Below are 21,124 nucleotides of genomic sequence, written 5' to 3'. Positions count from 1 at the left end.
CCTTCTAAGGGTCAAGTCTATACTATTTAAAATGCTTTAAAGTTTTTTGATTTTGAAATAAAATTTTAGTATATAGTATATAGTAGTATCTATAAAGAGCAATTTTAGTATATAGTAGTATAAAGACATTCATTGGAACATCTAAGTAAAAAAATTAGCTAAAAGTAAGGAAATAGCTAAATTCTGGTATGACTCACAGTAAAAACAGTAGTCATTGAAATCTGCTGTAATATGCAAATGTTTGCAACTTGGTAAGGCAAGAATACATTCAATTATGCATGATCTCAAAGAGGATAAAATACATAAACACACATTTTTAATTTCATCAAAGGTATAAAAATGCATTGTAGAAAACAATACATGTAAATTGCAGAAAATTAGGAACTTATAGAATTAAAACTGAAAAGACAGCTCAGTGGTTAAGAGCACATACTGCTCTTCCTGAGGACTTGAGTTCAGACCCCAGCACCCACATAGGGCAGCTCCTAACCAGCCTGCAACTCCAGCACCAGAGGATCCAACACCCTCTTCTGGTCTCCACAGCACCTGCACTGTTCACATACCCACACATAGACACATAATTAAAAACAAAAGAGAAGTAGTTTTTAAAAAAATCTACAAACATTTATCACTGGAGCAATATTCTAAAGTGTTAACTATAGAAAAGGAAAATACCGGATTTTCTTTTTTAAAAGCTAAAAATTTTGTTGTTAGCATTTTTGGTAGGGAGGGTCAAGTCTGATGTTCTCCTCCATGTACATATGCAAGTACACATGCATTTGTGAGTTCATGTGTGTGGAGTCCAGAGGTCAAAATCTAGTATCTTTTTCTTTCTCCCACTTGTTTTTTGAGATAAAATCTCAATGAATCTGATGCTCAATAACTGGACAGACTGGATGGTCAGAGCCAGGATCCCTGTCTCTGCCCCACGCCTGACCCTTAGTGCTGGGGTTATACACATAAGCTAACCACACCCAGAATTTTCACATGGGTGCTAGAGATCTGACCTCAGGTCCTCATGTTTATCCAGCAGACACTTGACCTATGAACTTACCCCTCTCCTCTAGACCCAAGCATGCTTGTTTAAAGGTTTCCTCTAAAATCTTTATCCCGCATCAGGCAAACCACCTGACTAAGTAACAGAGAAAGGAGAGCAGAACAAAATAAAGGGACAGACTATTCCCAAGGGGGACTACTGCTACTCATTTCACACTCTTGGTTAGGGTTTAACTTTCTAAAACTTTAAGATATAACTCTTATCTCAAGATTTGTAAGACTATTGTGTTAATTTTCTGTACCTCAAGATTTGCAAGCATACTGGGTATGATTTAAAATCTGTGAAATCTGTAACAAAAAGGTTAACTTGAAACTTGGTAGTTAAAGATCTATAGACAGGTAATCTTAAAGTAAGCCTGTGGCTTGCCCTCATCTTAGCTGCTGTCCCCACATAGGGATGGAGGCAACCACATGGCTGACAGCCATCTTTGCTAGGGTTGGAAAGGATAGATTTTGCCGTGTGACTTCACTCCCATCTTGATCAAAACTGACCACATGGTATAAGGCAACCAAGGAAAAAACAACTCCTAGCTACGAAGCCCAAACTAGATGATTCCTCCGTTATTTTCGATTGCGCTAACCCCTTCCAGTCTCAAGCCAGTCACTTCTCTCCCTCTCCAACCTCTTCAGTCTCCCTTTCTCCCTCCTTAGCGGCAGGTCATCTGAGTCAATTCTCCCTGGCACCTACCTAGTTTTAGTCCACCAGCAGCCTCTAGTCCTCCCGCTACTCCCTCCTGCTCCACTTTGGGACCCCCTTCACCTCCTCCTACCTGGACTAAACTGGCCACGTTTCTCCCTTTGCAGGAGTTGCCTAGGTGGATCACTTGTTCAGGGTACCTGTTCCTTCTCATTAATTACCTCTCTCAAACAGAAAAGAGATTAGGGTCCTACACTGCTAACTCTTCCACCTTTATTAAAAATTCCAATATATTACCCAATCTACAACCTCACCTTCCATGTTTATATGATTCTCACCAACAATCTTCCTGAAGAGCATAGGCTAGAGGTCAGGCTAGAGCACATGCAGATTGAGTCCAGACAACTTGCCCCCTGGTCTGTCTCTATAAGCCTGCCCTTAAAGTTCTACTTCTTCTCCCAGTTTCCCTGACATGAGGGCCAAACTGTAGCATCTAGAGAGGGAGCCCCTGACTCCCCAGGCAGAAGTCTTAGTGATGGCTTTCAAAGTGTACCATGGGAGAGATGAAAAAGTCTGAAAACAAAATACTTGATGCTAGCTAAGGCCTTTTGGCTAGTCACAGCAACTGCCCAGGCTCGCTATACCTCAGATGTGGTCAGGAGGGTCACTAAGCCTGGATTTGCCTGAGCCCTCATAAACCACCTCAACCATGTCCAAAGTGCCATCAAGAGGAACACTGGGTCATTAAATGCTCCCATGTCCCTCTCAGCAAGATGATATCAAGCCCAGATTGCCGTCCAGCCAACCTCCTAGGTCTGGCCATGGATGACTGAGGGGGCCTGGTCTCCCTTGGCCCAACCACAGCCATCTCTGACAGGGAGTCTCCAGTAGTCACCACAATATCAGGGCGATCCATCTCCTTCCTTCTGGACACTGCGGTTACCTACTCAGTCCTGATGGAGTTTTGAGGACCTACCTCTCCTTTTAATTCCCGTATTGTTGGGGTAGGGGGACAGCCTTAACAATCTCACAAAACCCTACCACTTAGTTATATTTTTAGCAGAATTCCCCTTGCTCACTCCTTCCTAGTGGTACCAACCTGTCCCATCCCCTTGCTGGGAAGGGACCTCTTAGCCAAAGTGGAAGTCTCTATTTCCTTCACTCCCCAATCCACTTGACTCCAGGTTCACTGGCTGTTATCCTCCTCCTTCTCCTCCAAACCACACAATCCGACACATGGTTTGTTCCCTTTACCAGCCTCCCAGGTGGACCCCTGAGTACGGGACACCCCAAATCCCTCTATAGCCAAACATCATTCCCCTCCTGTCACCCAACTGCAAAACCCTATCAATGACATCACACGGGCTCAATGCCCACTCTCTCCAAATCTCAGGGGACTTAAGGCTCTTATCTCTGGACCTCTTAAAGAACCTTCTGCACTCCACTTCTTCCCCATTTACTACTCGCATACCCGTGGTTTAAAAACCCAATGCACCCTATTGCTTGGCTCAGGATCCCTGACTTATCTACTCAGCAGTGGTTCCCCTTCACCCCATACTCCCCAACCCCTATACTCTCCTCCTCGGGGACCTCTCATTTCTCCATCCTAGACCTCAAGGATGCTTTCCTTTCTATTCCTCTGGACCCCAAGTCACAAAATATCTTTCCCTTTACTTGGACTGACATGGACACTCACCTTTTTACTCACTTGGACCATCCTACCCCAGAGGTTCCACATCCCACATCTACGAGGCAGGCTCTAGCTTCTGACTTACTCTCTTTCTCTCTCCCTAAATCCAAGCTTATACAATACATAGATGATCTTCTCCTTTGTAGTCCATCCCTGCAAATTAGCCAGGCAGATACCTCTACCTTATTAACCTTTCTGTCCAGCCAGGGATATAGGGTCCCATCCTCTAAGGTCCAGCTGTCGACTCCTCAGGTTACTTATCTGGGATTAGCTATTACTACAACTCACAAAGCCATTACCCTAGATAGGAAACAGCTAATTCAATCGATTTTGGTCCCTACCACAAAGAACAAAATTCTATCCTTCCTAGGGATGGCTGACTTTTTACACTCTTCTGCTGTGGGATGGTCTGTATGTCAAATGTGTTGCTGATTGGTCAATGAATAAATCACTGATTGGCAGTGGCCAGGCAGGAAGTATAGGCGGGACTAACAGAGAGGAAAATTGAGAGAACAGGAAGCTGGGGAGGGAGACACTGCCAGCCGCCATCAGGACAAGGAAGATGTAAAGTACCGGTAAGCCACAAGCCACGTGGCAAGGTATAGATTAATAGAAATGGATTAATTTAAGCTGTAAGAACAGTTAACAAGAAGCCTGCCACGGCCATACAGTTTGTAACCAATATAAGTCTCTGTGTTTACTTGGTCGGGTCTGAATGGCTGTGGGACTGGCGGGTGTCAGAGATTTGTCCTGACTGTGGGCCAGGCAGGAAAACTCTAGCTACACTCTTCAATCCTTTTTTCTCTCTTCTCTCCTGCCCTTTACATGAGGCAGCTCTTGGCCCCTCACACAAGCCCCTTCTTGTGTCCATTACCAAACCCTTTCACAAGCTTCAACAGGTCCTCCTCCAGGCCCAAGCCCTACATCTTCTGGACTTAACTCACCCCTTCTCTCTCTCTCTCTTACAAAAAAGGAGGGATATGTCCTCAGCGTCCTGGGTCACTAACTGGGGTCTTCCTTTGTGCCCACTGCATACTTATTTTGACAAGTACTAGACCATGCTATCCAAGGATGGGCACCTTGTCTACACACTCTGGCCACAGCGGAACTTCTTACACATGAATCAAAGAAGTTAGCACTCAGGTCACCAATTACTATCTTCTTGCCTCACCACTGTCCCACCTTCTAACTTCAAACACTAGCCCTTTCCCAGGTGCTCTCTAGCATAAGTAGAGGACATCACACTTACCTTTCAGCCATGCCCACCTCCACTACCATTTCAAAATCTCCCCCCAAGCAATCCCAGAATACTCCCTCCCCATTTCACTCTTCAACTGATACCCTAAAGAGTCATTACCCAGTCCCTTGAGACCCAGGCAGCCAAGCTTCACCCTATAGAATAAAAAGCCCAAGATCAGGCCATAAAAATCCCACCAACCCCAGGCCACCCTGGAAAGCTCTGCCCCCAAGAAACCCTATATAAAGCCTGCCTCCCACTCAGATCTCTGCTGTTTCTCTCCCAAGCAGAGGCAGCTACCCTCCTGTGTCTTTCCCAATATCTCTCTGTGAGTTTTGTTGTGCAATGGACTTTGTGGTATTCCTTGGCTCCCAACTGCCAGGATCCCTTTCCCCTCAGGGCTGTAACACTTTCACCTAGTAGACCATGTCTATCACATTTCTGGCTACTCAGATGTTTGCCTTACAGCTAGCTGTTCATTCCTAACGGTCTATAACCTTTGGAGAGAAAGAAGGGAAGCTTATGTACCTTCAAATCTCAAGATGCAGTCCACAGAATATTTTTCAAGTAAGTTCAATAATGATTTGTTAAATCATGCTTTTTAACCAAAAGTTAAAAGTAGTCAAAACTTAAGAGAAGAGGGGCATGATATACACACCTGTCACCCCAGAACTCAGAAGGCTGAGGCAGGAGGATCTCAAGTTCAAGGCCAGCCTGGGCTATATATATTTATATACTGCAAGATCCTATTTTAAAAAGAAAAAGTTTAAAAGAATTTAATTAGAAGAAAACAATCCACATTATATCTAGTCTCATCAGAAAAATTCTTACCAGAAAAATTAAGTGACCAACATTTTAAATAATCGTTATGTCAGAAGGCATGCGAGACTTACAAAGTCTAGTACAGAAGTGTTTATGGACTAAGGTGAGTATATGGCGTGCTTCAGTCTTCTGATTTACCTGAAAAAAACACTGAAAAGTTAAAGTGTTTTTTCATTATTTTTTCTTAGCTTAGTGTTTGATTTTTTTTTCAAGTAACACAACAGCAAAACACAAAACATATTTTTCTTTCAAATTATTTTTCAAAATAACTACAGAAAGTCAACTCTCAATAGTTATCTTCCAGATCTACATTTCAGAATCGACATTTTTTTTATTTGAAAACAACCCTGTCATTTTTCTCTTTTATATAAATGGTGTTAAAAAAAAATCTCTTCCAGCAAAATTTAACAAAACCTTAACTTTGCAGCATGTTTTATTTCCTTACCAAGACTGTGAAGTGCTTATGGATTAAATACAATGTAGAGTCCTTCTGTGTGTAAGCTGGGGCAATATGACTTCAGCATGTGGTGAAAACCACAGAGCTAGTAAGACATGCCTGAGTGAAGTCTAGCTGCATGGCTTGCAATCTCCATTACAGTGACATTTAAGGGTTCTTTAGCTTGCTTCTTTTTCCCCCTTTTCTTTTCCTTTACATTGTCTCAAAGCACAGAAAAACAGCAGATTCTTTCCTGGAATAAACCTGTTGTTCTTTTACAACAACCAGAAGAATAAAATTACCCATTATAATTCAAAAGATTTTGTTTTGTTTTGGTTTGGTTTTTAGGAGGAGGTGGAGAGTTGAGACAGGGTTTCTGTCTTGGACCTCTTTTTATAGGCCAGGCTGGCCTTGAACTCACAAAGATCCACCTGCCTCTGCCTCCCAAGTGCAGGGATCAAAGGCGTGCGCCACCACGCCCGGCTTGTTTGCATTTTAAGGCTATACATCATAGCATGAAATATTAAAATTATACTCAATTTAATCAAAAAGTATGGTAGTTTAAAAGAGACCTCAACAACTACAAGAGGCTACACTGAGTAAGTTTACTGAATATCTATTATGAAAATACTAAGATATATTCAAAAGATCAATTAACAGGAAATCCAAATAAATATAATTCTAAATAACACAATTTGGTTGTTAAATAAAAATAAAACCAGAAATAAAGTATCTTAGAAAAAACTGTTAAATATAATAAATCACAATAGTCTTACTTTAAATTTCATTGAAGTCTTGTTTTCAAGAAAACAAACAAACTCAAAGTGGGGGCGGGTTTAAAAAGGGATCACTGAGAATTTAAATGGAAAGAAACTATTATCAAGAAGATAATACTGCCATATGCTTTGCTTTACTGCATCCTGTAAACACTCAACCCACCCAGTGACATTTCATAGTAAGAGGCAACACTTCCAAAACCACACACTTCAAAGCTAGCTCACTTCAACCCCTCAGAACTGGAGCTGCTCTTAAGCACACCATGCTGTGCCTTATGAGTGTGGGGCAGGGGAAGAGGTCCTTCTACAGCTAAACAGAAAATTCAAATAATTATTAAAATAATTCAAGTTCTATTCCTTAACTGACGTAACATGAGAAATGGATTTGGAATGTCTCATCACTTACTGGTTCTTCTTTAACAACTAAGCATAAATCGCCATCACTGCTCCGGGCACCAAATCCGTTTAAAGATGATCCAACCAAAAAAAGTCTGCTTTCTAGAGAAGCAGAAGAAAACAGTAAGGAAGTCTGCAGTTTGTAACTAGGAACGTATGGACAGGAAGGGCATGCAGAGTCTGCTTTCTAGAGAAGCAGAAGAAACCAGTAAGGAAGCCTGCAGTTTGTAACTAGGAACGCACGGACAGGAAGGGCATGCAGAGTCTGCTTTCTAAAGAAGCAGAAGAAACCAGTAAGGAAGCCTGCAGTTTGTAACTAGGAACGCACGGACAGGAAGGGCATGCAGAGTCTGCTTTCTAGAGAAGCAGAAGAAACCAGTAAGGAAGCCTGCAGTTTGTAACTAGGAACGCACGGACAGGAAGGGCACACAAAGTAGGCGCACGTACGTGGGAACAGTAGCTGGATCTCCCTCTGCAGCTGTGCTCTACAGAGTTCTTTCTTCTTCAAGTCACTTGCTTGCTGCTGACAAGTTTCAAATAACTCTAGTATCTGCTGACTCAACTTGAATACATCACAAAAGAAAACGACAACAAAATATTTGTTCAGAAATTTATAACTACTGTACTAAGCAGTGTAAATGAATACTGACAGCATTTAAAAAATAAATCCATATTATCTTAACACTTTCTGATTCAAAGCTATTGTTATTCAAGAAAAAAGAATGGCTTGAGAAACTATACGCAAATTTAAAAAAATAAAATAAAATATTTTAGTGACAGAAAAGTAGTCAGATAATTCATGAGTATAACTCCAGCTCAGCAAACTAAACCCTTTCATATTGTCTGCTTTTATGTGGACCATGAATAATTTTTATACTTTTAAGAGTCACAATCACAAGTAATAAGAATATGCAACAGAAACCATCTGTACATGACATTGTCTAAAATATTTATTTTACTGTAAAATAATTTACAGGTCTCTTCTGCCACACACAGCAGCTTTAGAAAGTCCCATCTTCTTCTATATTCACACAAACCACCTTCCACTCCATTTTGTGTAACTTTCTCTGAACCCTGACTTCTTCAGAAGAGGCTGCCATCTGCGGCTCTCCCGTGTTTAGGTAGCTACATGGTGAATATTTCCCTCCGCCCCAACTCTTGCTGCTACCACAGGATGATGAGGTTATCTCCAGTGAGTCACACTTACCACAATACACTCCACTTCTGAAACTCTTTCACTGTACTATTTCCCACTGGTGTACTGTCACAGCTATGTGCTCCAGTGCTGACATCTTCAATTCCAACACACCACTTCAGCTTCAGTTTCCTGTTCAACTCACTGTCTTATCACCCCCACCCCCTCTAATGTAGCTGCTCTAGACCTGGCCAGGAGTCCCTTGAGATCTCCCTTTTCTTCTATCTCACCAGCACCCAAATGGTCCTAATGCCCTTCTCTATGCAGCCACTAATCCAGAATGCATCTCCCAAACCATTCTCCTTTATCACACTTTAGAAACTTTATCCCCTACGGTCTAATGGCTGTGCTACAAAATCCTCAACGGAAGACAACGAAGACACCACTTTCTTTCTAAAATTAAACCTAAAAGACAAAACTGAAAAGCTTTATGGAAAGTCAAGTTCTTCAAATGTTTGGTGTAAGGGTTAGCCTAGCTTAGCGTCCTTAATATCACTCAGCCTTGACTCCCCTGCCTCTGCTTAGATACTGTTCCCATTTTTCACTATTTCATTCCAAAATGTGTACTGCCTTCTTCAAGGCCCCTAAACTTACTTTCTCTTGCAGATAATCTCATATTAAAATTTTTCTAAGAAAAGCCAAGCGTAGTGGTGCACATCTGCAAATCCCAGCAATCAAGAGGACTGAGGTAGGAGGATCAGGAGTTCAAGGCCATCCTTGGCTTCATAGGGAGTTCCAGGACAGCCTAGGCTACATGAGACCCTGTCTCAAAAAAGAAAAAGAAGAAGGGGGGGGGGCTAAGAAAATTAAAAATAACAGATACAATTCCTCTTTGTGCTAAAGCATATAAATTAACAGTCCTGAAGGAAATCTCACCTCTTTCCTTCTGTTAAGATAAGTGTCCTCTTGCTAAATATTTTTTTTATCCAAGCCTGCTGTGCACCTCAGGAGCACAGACACCTTCATCAGTTCTTCAATCTCTTTTGTATTTTCAGCCTCTCCTTAAGCCTCCCCACACTCTATCTATAACCAGACAAAAGTCTCATTCATCATTTAAGATGTTATTTTTTTAAATGATATTCAGAATATTTAAAGAAGGCTCAAGAGTTGTTGACAACTTGACCATGAAACAGATGCAATTTTTTTTAAACATCTGTATATGCCTAGCCCACAAAAAAAGAAAGAGCAACTAGGAAAATAAACAGATCAAACCAAACTGTGGTGATGTGTTGTGTCCCCAATATATTGTGCACCCTAATAAAGTTTATCTGAGGATCAGAGGAAAAAGCCAACCACTATAATAAACAGAGTTCAAGCAATGGTAGCACACGCCTTTAATCCTATCAGCTTTAATCCTATCACGTGGAAGGTAGAGATCCGTCTGGATCTCTGCGAGTTCAAGGCCACACTGGGAACAGAGCCAGGCATGGTGGTACATACCTTTAATCCCAGCAGTAACCATAAAGGTCTGGAGGTCTGTACAGACAGACAGGAAGTGACAGAACTGGGCAGGAAGAGGAAGTGATGTAGCTGGGCGGAGAGAGGAAATGAGATGGCAGAACAGAAAGGCACATAGGCATGAGTATACAGGAAGTAGCTCTCTTTGGCTGAGGATCTCCAAGTGGTGAGAACGTAGCTGGCTTCTTTCTGCTTTTCTGATCTCTTGGTTTTAACCCCAATATCGGGCTCCGGGTTTTTTATTAGTAAGACTGTTTAGCACTTCGTCTTACACCAAACCAAAACCACACAGCCAACAAATACAATGTAACTGACTCTATAGTTTTCATGAACCCCAGATCTGACAGTGAAGGCGAAACACTAATACCAGAATGGTACAGTACCAAAGAAAGCAGTAAGCAGAAAGAGAAAGAACATTAGTGTAGCCCTACAATCAGAGACCCAGAAAACAAATGGTCTCCAGCTACTACCTTTTGCTTCTTCCCCTCCAAACTGATGGTTCCCTCTTGATGTAGAATAGCATACAAGCCTAAGTATACTTAACAAGCTATAATTTATAAGCAAATACAAGAAGGCCACTAAAAGTTCAGGGACCTCAAACATAAATGAAAATCCCTTTTAAAACAAAGAAAAACACCAACAAAAAACTGTTAGGCCCTGAAATCTAAACAAGGTAGGGCTGTGAAAGGCAAAGGAAAGGTCTAGAATGACTCTGACTACTGGAAATACTTGATAATGTTTGCAAACTATTTTGGTTACCATAACAGGTAGAGTATGTAACTGTCATCGAAAAACCAGGGATACAACTAATCAACTTACAAGACAAAGGTAACTGCCCCTGGAAATAGCTGGTCTAAAAGCATCAATAATGCAAAAGTAAAAATTCCTTGTCTAGACAAAAGTAGGGAAGAAGTAAAGCAGAGGAGGAGGTCTCGAGCCATGAAGACATCCTGCCTAGCCTTCCCTATCTAAAAGGAGCACAGAAAAAGTAGCCATCTCACTCAAACACAAATAACAGAAAAAAAAAAAATAGAATAACTAAAATCTCAAAAAGAATAAATTTAAAAAAGGAATAAAACAAAAACCAAACTAAAATTAAACAAAAAAGGCTTAGGAATACTACCTGACAAAGATGTGAAATAACTTCCATAAAGTTTTTGAAATTAGACTGACTAGAGAAATTGTGCTAAGATGAAGCACATTTCCATGGAGACATGAGGACATGTTAACAGATTTTACAAGGCCTTTTCTCACTTTAACTTGCTGAGAAGATAAAGAACAATTTAAATCACACATACTAACAAGAGAAATTTATTCTGAAAAAACTTATGACAGCAGCAAACTGCATGAAACTATCGACAAGTCTATTTTCCAAAAGCTCTGCAGGACGTACAGGCTGAAATTCACAAAAATATTGACTTAAGAGACATCTAAATATATGAAGAGGTAAGCCTGGTATGACCATGCCTGTAATCCTAGCACTTGGGAGGTAGAGGCAGGATTGGTATGAGTTTAAGGTCAGTATGTGTTGTTGGATCCTAACGGCTCCCTTGGGGGAGGGGTGAGAAGGTAGGGCATCAACAGCACAGACATCTGGAGTCAGATGAAAAAAAAATAATGAGCTAGTTTATTCAATAACAGGGAAGGCCTTATATACTCTCCTCCCAGCACCCAGTCTGCGTGGTCACCCCTCATTGGCTGGGCACGATGAGGAACTCTTAACAGTGACTGTTGCTAGGCCCTCAGACAGACTCTCCACACTATCAGGACCTCTGACAGCAGCCAGGAACTCTGACAGCATCTGTTGCTAGGCCTTCAGGCAGACTCTAGGTTGGCTGATAAGGAAGTACATTATGTGTATGCCTTGACAACTGGTCTAAGCCAATTTCCTCAACCCTAAGGGCCTGTCCTACTACAAGTATGGACTATAGAGCAAGACTCTATCTCAAAACAAAAATAAATAGATATACCATGTTAACAGATCAGAAAACTGTTAGTAAACAAATCAATTCTCCTGAAACAGGTATGTAGAGTCAAGATAATGAGAACAAGCAAACAAAAACAGAATCCTTCTTTCTAAAAATTAAGAAAATGGGTTTTATTTGGAAAAGTGAAAGATCAAGAATAGTCAGGAGGAGGAGGAGAAAAAGAAGCTGCATTAACAGAGATACAGTTGCATTGCCAAAAAAAAAAAAAAAACAAAAAGCACCACCAGACATATGCACATATTCATGAGGAATGCTTAACAACTGGAAGCTGACCCAAACTAAAAACATTAATATTCATCATATGAATGGTCATGTGTTGGTTCAGTATGGTCATATAATGTTGGAATGGTTAAATTAAAGCTGAGAGGTTTAATAACACTATTGTTTACATTTTATGTACACAGTTCGCTATTTGCCATAACAAGAAGATATAGGCACCCAAGTTTGTAATAAATTCAGTAAAAATGGTTAATGTAAATTTTTTTTTTTTTTTTTGGTTTTTCGAGACAAGGTTTCTCTGTGTAGCTTTGCGCCTTTCCTGGAACTCACTTGGTAGTCCAGGCTGGCCCCAAACTCACAGAGATCCGCCTGGCTCTGCCTCCCGAGTGCTGGGATTAAAGGCGTGCGCCACCACCGCCCGGCCTAATGCAAAATTTAACATGTCATATAAGGGTGAGATTTTATTTTATTCAGTCAGAAGGATTGGCAAACTAGGGCCAAAAGGCGAAATACAGCCTCTAGTCTGTTGTGTACAAACAAATTAAATTTTCACATTTTATTAAGTGGAGTCAATAACTCAAATAGTTTGAACATCTAGAATATTTGTTATCTGTTCTTTTAGAGAAAACATTTGTTGTTGTGAAATATGCCTTTACACTGTGTAAAGGTATGTCACTGTGATTGGTTTAATAAAAAACTAATGGCCCATAGCCAGGCAGGACTTTCGGGGCAGAGAGAATGCTGGGAAGAAGGGCAGAGAGACCAGACAGCCACAGAATGAGTCAGATACACAAAATGGGATAGAGGTAAAAGCCATGTGGTAGAATGTAGATTAATAAAAATATGGGTTAATTTAAGTTATAAGAGCTAGTTAGAAACAAGACTAAGCTATCGGCCAAGCTTTCATAATTAATAATAGGTCTCCGTGTTGTGATTTGGGAGCTGGTTGGCAGGACAAAGAAAGACTCGCAACAGTTTGTCAACTGAAGTAGAACAACATAATCCCAGACATCACAGTAGGTACTCAGTATCTGTTGCATAACAAAATAAGGAAATTGTAACAACACTTAAATGAAACCCATTGTAGTCACATGTGGGCCAAAATGTAATCCCAGCATTTGGGAAACTGAGGCGGGAGGACTGTGAATATGAGGCCAACCTGAGCCACAAAGCAAAACCCTATCTATCCATCTTCCTTTTATACTATCTCACATATCATTTCCACTACCATTTGTCACAACTTAATTCGGCAGTACCTCTTATCCAGATACATTAACAACCTTTAAGATGACTGTCCACCTTCAAGGCCATCTCATTCCAAACCAAACAACTCTGTTCTGCAAAAACCTATCCTCCTCCCCAAAATACAAGTCATTATGTTATTTCATCTATTCAAAAACTTCTAATGCCATAGGACTATGCATTCAAGGGTCTAAATCACTGCCTATTTATCTCACATTAGATACTGTATTCAATATACATTCTATAGGGGGTAACATGTAATTGCTTATCACATTTCTGGCAGCAATAGACACTCAGTAGAATAGTTAGTTATTACCATCACAGATCACGTGATGTTACAGCCAGGTCTTATAATGTGGTCTCTCTATTCTAGACTTTAGCACATTAAATTCCTCCTCTTTGTATTTTTAGAGACAGGTGTCAAATCTTGGTCTTACCACTTACTAGATAGACTTTGAGCAAATCACTTAACTTTCTGAATGTCAATAAAATTTAGGATCATAGCTATATGCCACTAGGTTGTTGAAAGAATAAATAACATAACATGTTTAGAATGTCTAAAGAGCAAAGATATCAATGAACATCAGTTTTCTCAAAAAGAGAGCACTTAAGCCAGGCTCAGTAGCACACCTGTAATCTGAGCTTTCAGAAAGTGGAACCAAGAAGATCATGAGTTCAAAGTCAGCCTGAGCTACACAGTGAGCTCCTGTCTCCAGAAATAAAGTACTCACTTAAAAGAACAAACAGGCCGGGCGGTGGTGGCGCACGCCTTTAATCCCAGCACTCGGGAGGCAGAGCCAGGCGGATCTCTGTGAGTTCGAGGCCAGCCTGGTCTACGGAGCAAGATCCAGGAAAGGCGCAAAGCTACACAGAGAAACCCTGTCTCAAAAAACCAAAAAAAAAGAAAAAAAAAAGAACAAACAGAAGCACTTTCCTTCTTTCTCTTACAATAAGGCAGAAATAAAGTATCATTCGAAAAAATTGGTTCAACTACAAAATCTATCTTTACTTTTCTGGGGGAAATGCCTTAATTCCAAAGATAGTACATTTAGGAGAAATTTTTCTATATGACTAAGCAAACAAAAATATGGAATCACATCTTACCAGATGTTTATTACTGACTAATATTAATTACACATTATTAAATTTACAGATTCAACATATGCCTAAGCTATATGTAAAAGTAAGTTCTTTGGTTAGCTCTAACAGTTAACTACAAACATAAGTACATACAAAAATCTATTTAAATATCTATGAGTAATAAACCCACTTTAAATGTCCTACTAGCACGCATACATTAAAAACCCATATATACAGTAACTACTTATATATCCCTTCAGAGGATTCAGTTCACCTCACTGGCCTTATACTACAGGCCTTCACATTAGGACACAGGAGTTAAACTTAGAAAGCAAAGAAGGAACAGAGGAATGAAGAAGAAAGAGTGCCAAAACATCCCATGTTGTTTTTTTAATTTTGCTTTGCTTTCTCCTCTTTCCCACCGGTTTTGTCTAATTATTCCTACTTCATGGTAAGGAAAATGTTGGCACAGAAGGAATAAAATCTTTTTAATAAATGATTCTGGGACAAATGAACCAATAGTAAGAGAATACAGCTGGAGCTTAATTAAAAATGGATCCAAGTCCTAAATGTAAGAACTAAAAGTAAAAATTCTTAGAATACATTCTAGCACTCTGGAGGTATATATGAGTTCAAGGACAGCTTGGTCTACATATTAAGTTTCAGGCTAGCCAGAGCTACATAATGAGGCCCTGTCTCAAAATAAATAAATAGACAAATCTTATAACACATCTGCATCAATACTTAAGACACTGCATTGAGAAGTGGTTTTTGAGATTCAACACTAATAGCACAAGCAACCAAAGAAAAACTAATAAATTGGAATACATAAAAATGAAAAGATTTTGTGCTATAGAGGGCATCAACAAGAAATCTAAAAATATAAATCACAGAAAGGATAAAACATTTGCAATCATGTACCTATAAGGGCTAATACTCAGAATACACAAAAATAACTCTTACAATTCAGCAGCCAGAAGACAAATAACCTACTAAAATCGGGACAAAGAATCTGAATGGACATCTCTCTAAGGAACACACAAATGTCCAACAAGCCAATTCTCCATTAGAGAATGGAGACTGAAACCGTTCTCATACCAGAACGGCTCCACTAAAGAGAGCCCGGATAAGGATACAGCTCAAGAGCAATGCAGTGTTTGCCTAGCATGTTGAAAGCCCTGGGTTCTATCTCTAGTACTGCAAGGAATTAAAAAAGAGAGACAATCACAAGTAAATGTCACAAGTGTTGACAGGGATGTAAATAGAGTGGAACATCTGTATACATATAAAATCCACTTTCCAGAACATTTGGCAGTTCCTAAAAGGTTAAACATAGTTTACCACATTACCCAAGAATTTCACTCCTATGTATGCATCAAGAAAGTGAAAACATATCCATGCAAAATTTTGTACACAGGACAATTACAGCACCATTATTCATAACAGTCAGAGTTAGAAACCTAAAAGTCCATCAGACGGATATGGTATATATCTATACAACAAAATATTATTCTACTGAAAAGAAATGCAGTTCCAACACTCAGTGAGCTGAGGCAGTAGGAAAGTGTGTTCAAGGCCCACCTAAACTACATGGCAAGTAGTCTCAAAAATACAAACAAGCATGGATAAACCCTAAAAACATTATGCCAGAAACGAGGCACAAATGGCCATAGATCGAAGGATTCTACTTACAGGAGGTAGGAAGGAAAATGAACACCATTGAGGTACAAACTTTCTTGGGAGTGTTGAACATGTTTTGGAAACAGATAACTGCACAACTTTGTGAACTTAGTAAAATCTACTGATTTGTACATCTGAAGGGGTAAGTTTCAATCTAAGGCCAGCTTGAACTACACAGCAAGACTCTGTGAAGAAAGGGAAGGAGTAGAGGAAAGGGAAAGTTGACAATATCACTCAAAGAACAAAAGGATGACAGACATTATACACCCTTCCCAATTACCTACAAGTTCTTCTTAACTTTCCACTAAGTATAGCTGAGGAGAGCGACAGTCTTCTAGACTGTTTACTACTACTTGATATTAAAGAACTCTTTGTCCCCAATGCTAACATCATTTTCCAAAGCAAATACTTTGATTTAGCTGAAAGAATTTTTACTGATCTTTTTGATAAATCTTTCTTGATCACACTATTTGTCTATAAATTCGAAAGACAATGCTTTTTAACATTTTATTACAATTACTATATGAATATTCATACATATTTTTCTACAGTAAAAACAAGTTGCACTGGGTGTGGTGATACACACTTTTAATCTGAGCATTTGGAGGCAGATGCAGCCAGATCTCTGTGAGTTCTGGGCCAGCCTGGTCTACAGAGTTCCAGGACAGCCAGAGCTATATAAAAAGAACCTGTCTCAAAACACAAAACAAAACAAAAAAACACCACCAGTAAAAATTCATTCATTCATTTGAGAAAGAATAAGTTGTAAGAGAATTCTCTAACAACTAAGAATCAAATGTTTTGGCTGTTATTCCAAATTTGTAAGTCAGAAAAAAATCTGATTCTGACAAATGTCCTTATGACTGACTGACACACACACAGACACAGACACAGAAACACATACACACACACACACACACACACACACACACACACACACACACAATCTAATTGATATTTAGGAAGAAAATAAAACTTTAAACATTCAAAAAAAAGTGAAATATTCTAAATGTAGAAAATTAGGTTTTCCTGATCCTTTTAATACATTCTTTATATGAACCTTCCAAAAGGCAAAATGAACATCTGCATTATAATTACCTTATCTTTGGCCTCAGGCAGTGTGATTTCTCTAGGTTCTAACAGTGGAATTTCTCGAAAAGGTGGAACACATCGTACTATATCTGGTACATAGTGTGTGTGAAACAATGGTGGCATGGAATATCTTCGGTCACCTGATAAAGGCACTATCTGGTTAATTATAGTTGGCTCTTGGTGGGGTGAATGGAAACGCTGCCGTTTACCATCAAGAGGAAAGTTTTTTTCATCGTTTATTCTCCTGAAAACAAGCAAATATACCTTAGTGACTAGAGACACAACGTTCTGACAACAGAAGCATACAAATATAGAAACAGAAAATAACAGCACTGTGACTTTTGGGTAGGGTTATATTAGCAACTCCCTAGTGGACTTTTAATATTCATTTTCAGCACAAGAGATGCCTTCCAATGCCTTACAAAAACAAAGATAATTAATGGTATGCTTTTGAACTACTAAAATGAGTCATCACCACATTGAAAACAATACAGAAAAATGCCTACAGATAGGATTATACAAACACTAAGAATTAAAGATAAATTCTAACAAAAGGGTAAGTAAATTAAGTGGTATATATATACATACACACACATATTTTTAAAGGTTCTGGTTCATCAGTAGGAAAAACTAAACTGACATTTTTATAAAAGCTATAAAGGGTACCAGACAACAGGAGACACTTGAAAACAAGCTGCATTTCCGATAATATGCATTAACATAAATGTCTTTTGGATGATTAAAGTGTTCTGGTTATATAAGAGAATGTCTTTATTTTTACAAAGAATAGACTGAGATGTTTTTGGATAAAGTAAATAAAGAATGTCAACAATTTCCTTTATATAATTCGGGAGAAAGTGTGAGAATGAGAAGAGAGATAAAAACAAACATAGCTAAACTTTGCAACTAATGAATCAAGGAGAAAGCACACATTATACTATCTTTTACATTTTTCAGAAATTTTGAAAATTTTCAAAATAACAAGAAAATAATTAGGTCAGCACAGAGTGTCTACCAAGCACCCGTGAAGCCCCAGGTACAGACCGCAGTACTAGAAAGGGAAGAGACCAGTAATTTGACAGGGAAAATTATATTTATTTCATTGATAAACTAAGTTGTTCACATAAAATACTTTATGTCACAGAAAATGGTCCAATTCCTTTCCAGCTCTAAAATCCTATGGGTCAATGCCATCTAAAGGTTTTTATTATTACACTGCTCCTCGGACATTATTCTGACTCTTCTCTCTTTGCAGATCCACAAAATAAGTGGAACTCCTACTCGTAAGTAAACATATATAGGACCAGACACATAAAAGTACATTTGTTTTTTTTAAACCTGGAAGTAATTATAGCACATACACTGAGTATCTTCAATTAAAAATACCAATTTTAATTTTTAACAATAACTGTTACTATGAACTAATGGAACTCATCTTCACTCATGAGTTCCCAATTGGCTACTATAGCTATTTAAAAAAAATACACGAATAAAACTAACGAAGTCAATATTCTTAGAATCGTTATATAACTTTCCCAATGATAATGCAGAAAAACTTGTAATGTTTATCAAAAGCTTTGGTTCTAGAAGCAGAAAGTTAGATTTCAAATAGCAGCTATACCATCTCTGTTTGAATAACTATAACTTCTATATCCTACAGCATTTGTATAAACAGAAGACAACAATGAGACTTAATGACATCATTTTAAAGTTTTTACAACATTACTATATTTTAAATTACTATTAATTATTTGTAACATAGAAATTAGATAGGTTTTAAAAGGTATATTGTTGTACAAATATTATCAAATGTTATTTTAGCAAATTCCTCTGAAATTCTATTATAATTATTTTGTAATAGATGTATTTCTTTTAAAATTGACTGGTTTCTGAAATGACTATAAAAAGCCTTATATCAGCCAGGTGTGGTGGCGCATGCCTTTAATTCCAGTACTTGGGAGGCAGAAGCAGGTTGTGGTAATATTTTGTTTGTGCTCTATCAAACAAAGCTTGCCTGGAGATCAGAATGCAGAGCTAGCCACTAAAGGCCAAGCAGTGGTGGCACACACCTTTAAACCCAGCACTTGGGATCTCATGCTTTTGATCCCAGTACTTGGGAGGCACGAGCCTTTAATTCCAGCACTTAGGAGGAGGAAACAGGAAATGATTTGTCTAGGTGAAGAGAGGAATGATAAGGCAGGATGGAGAAAGGAGCTAAGCCCTTCCGGTCTGAGGATTCCGTGGAGGTAAGAAGTCTGATCTTTCAGCATGTACCCTGATATCTGGCACCAGGTTTTTATTAATAAGACCAATTAGAATTCCTGGTACAGCAGGTGGATCTCTGTGAGTTCCAGTCCAGCCTGGTCTACAGAGTAGCCATGAAGACCAAGGCTACTCAAAGGAACCCTGACTCAAAAGCAAACAAATACAAGAATCTTCTGAGCTAAAACTTTTCAAAAGATAATTAAGTGTAACTGGGTTCTTAAGGGAAGGACCCTAATCTATTATAATGGGTATCCTGTAGAGTCAGATCACCACAAGGGCAAAGGAAAGAATACAGAGAGTACAAGAACAAGAATCTACATGGCGAAGAAGGACTTCAAAGTACGCCAGCCGTGCTGAGTATGATCTGGATTTTTAGCCTCTTGATGGCATCAAGTATCAGTTTACAGTACTTTGCTATTGCAACCCTAGTAAATTCATAAGAAGGCATCTGATGTGGCTACGATTCTCAAAACACAGATTTCTGTAGAAACATAACTTTATTCCAACTAAAACCTGCAGTGGCAGGAATAAAACATTGCAAGGTTCATTAAAATGTTTGAACTCAAAGAAGTTTTAAAACTCTGTGACTCATCTAATTGCATAGGTTTCAGAAAACAAAACGTAGGCCACACTATCCATATAGTTTTATATAACTGATACATAGTTCTTAGGACTATAACATTTCTTTTAAAAAGTTGAAAATACTTACTTCCTTCCTCGAAATAATGGGGATGTCGAGGTCTGTATTGGACTGACAGTTCCATATGTCAGAGGCTGTAAGGTCACAGCTCTAGACAAGCTACAAAAAACACAGAATAAGAACATAAATATTTTTCCTTAGAACAAAAAATTCCACACAAACTAAATACTTAACTAGTCAAAAGAAAACAGTTTAATAATATTTTCTCTGCTTTCAAATACTGAATACAAAACCATTACACCAAAGAAAAAACAGAACGTAATGACATGGTCGAATATAACACCATACTTACTCTATATTTTGAAAGTTGTATTGTGCATCAATAAGCTGCTGGTGTGAATAAAGAGTTGGTGAGAGAGCAAAGAAGTTATTATGCTGTTGGTGGTTTGGAGTGAAGGGTGGACGACCCAAAATTGAGTTTGGGAACATGCTCTTGTTCACTGAAGGTGAACATGTATTCTTCTACCTATAATTTAAGAAGATAATACTAAATTATTATAACTTAAAGACACAGAACTCTTTGATAAGTATTATCTACTACTTAAAACAATCAGCTATTAAATTAGTCATTTCATTTGCAAAGCTATTTCCAAAGGTTTAAATAGGTCTTAAATTCTACTATGGGCAAATCACAAATAACTAACAGTTCATTTAAAATCTAAACCACGCCGGGCGGTGGTGGCGCACGCCTTTAATCCCAGCACTCGGGAGGCAGAGCCAGGCGGATCTCTGTGAGTTCGAGGCCAGCCTGGTCTCCAAAGCGAGTTCCAGGAAAGGCGCAAAGCTACACAGAGAAACCCTGTCTCGAAAAACCAAAAAAAAAAAAAAAAAAAAAAAAAATCTAAACCACGTTCAAACGCTTTCAATAATATGCATGTTTCAAATTTTCTGATGAAAATGCTCTAAGTTTACCTTCATAGCAACACAATTTTTACCACCATGATTCTAACAACAAAAGAATCATTCAAGAGATTTAATTAAGTTGCTCAGATCCTTACATTTATTCACAACCTAATTCATAAAAAGGTACATGCTATCAGGTAAGGATATGGTACTTTACATCATCTGAAAAAATAAGGAATGTATGTCACCTACCAATTCATAAAATTCCAAGATTCTTCTCAATGGCTATACACAAAAGACTTGCAATAAAAC

General features: G+C 38.8%; 1 protein-coding gene across 5 annotated transcripts in view; it reads right to left on the bottom strand.

The window, feature by feature from the left end:
• Tent2 (terminal nucleotidyltransferase 2) overlaps positions 1–21,124 on the bottom strand; it is a 56,448-nt gene that overhangs the window by 26,320 nt on the left and 9,004 nt on the right. For 3 of the 5 annotated variants that reach the window (XM_052743567.1, XM_052743566.1, XM_052743568.1), the window contains 6 exons: positions 20,262–20,435; positions 19,979–20,068; positions 17,011–17,248; positions 7,498–7,612; positions 7,061–7,152; positions 5,514–5,592 (listed from right to left, as the gene is read on the bottom strand). In XM_052743567.1, coding sequence (XP_052599527.1) covers positions 5,514–5,592; positions 7,061–7,152; positions 7,498–7,612; positions 17,011–17,248; positions 19,979–20,068; positions 20,262–20,398 — 751 coding nt within the window. In that variant the 5' untranslated portion in view covers positions 20,399–20,435. The remainder of the gene's footprint in view (positions 1–5,513; positions 5,593–7,060; positions 7,153–7,497; positions 7,613–17,010; positions 17,249–19,978; positions 20,069–20,261; positions 20,436–21,124) is intronic. The other 2 variants (XM_052743569.1, XM_052743570.1) reach the window with 2 other exon arrangements.

The sequence above is a fragment of the Peromyscus californicus genome, unplaced genomic scaffold, assembly GCF_007827085.1.
Source record: "Peromyscus californicus insignis strain IS unplaced genomic scaffold, ASM782708v3 Scaffold_18__1_contigs__length_77618521, whole genome shotgun sequence".
Taxonomy (NCBI): Eukaryota; Metazoa; Chordata; class Mammalia; order Rodentia; family Cricetidae; genus Peromyscus; species Peromyscus californicus.
Note: the sequence above shows the minus strand (reverse complement) of the source record. Positions and strands in the feature narration are given on the sequence as shown.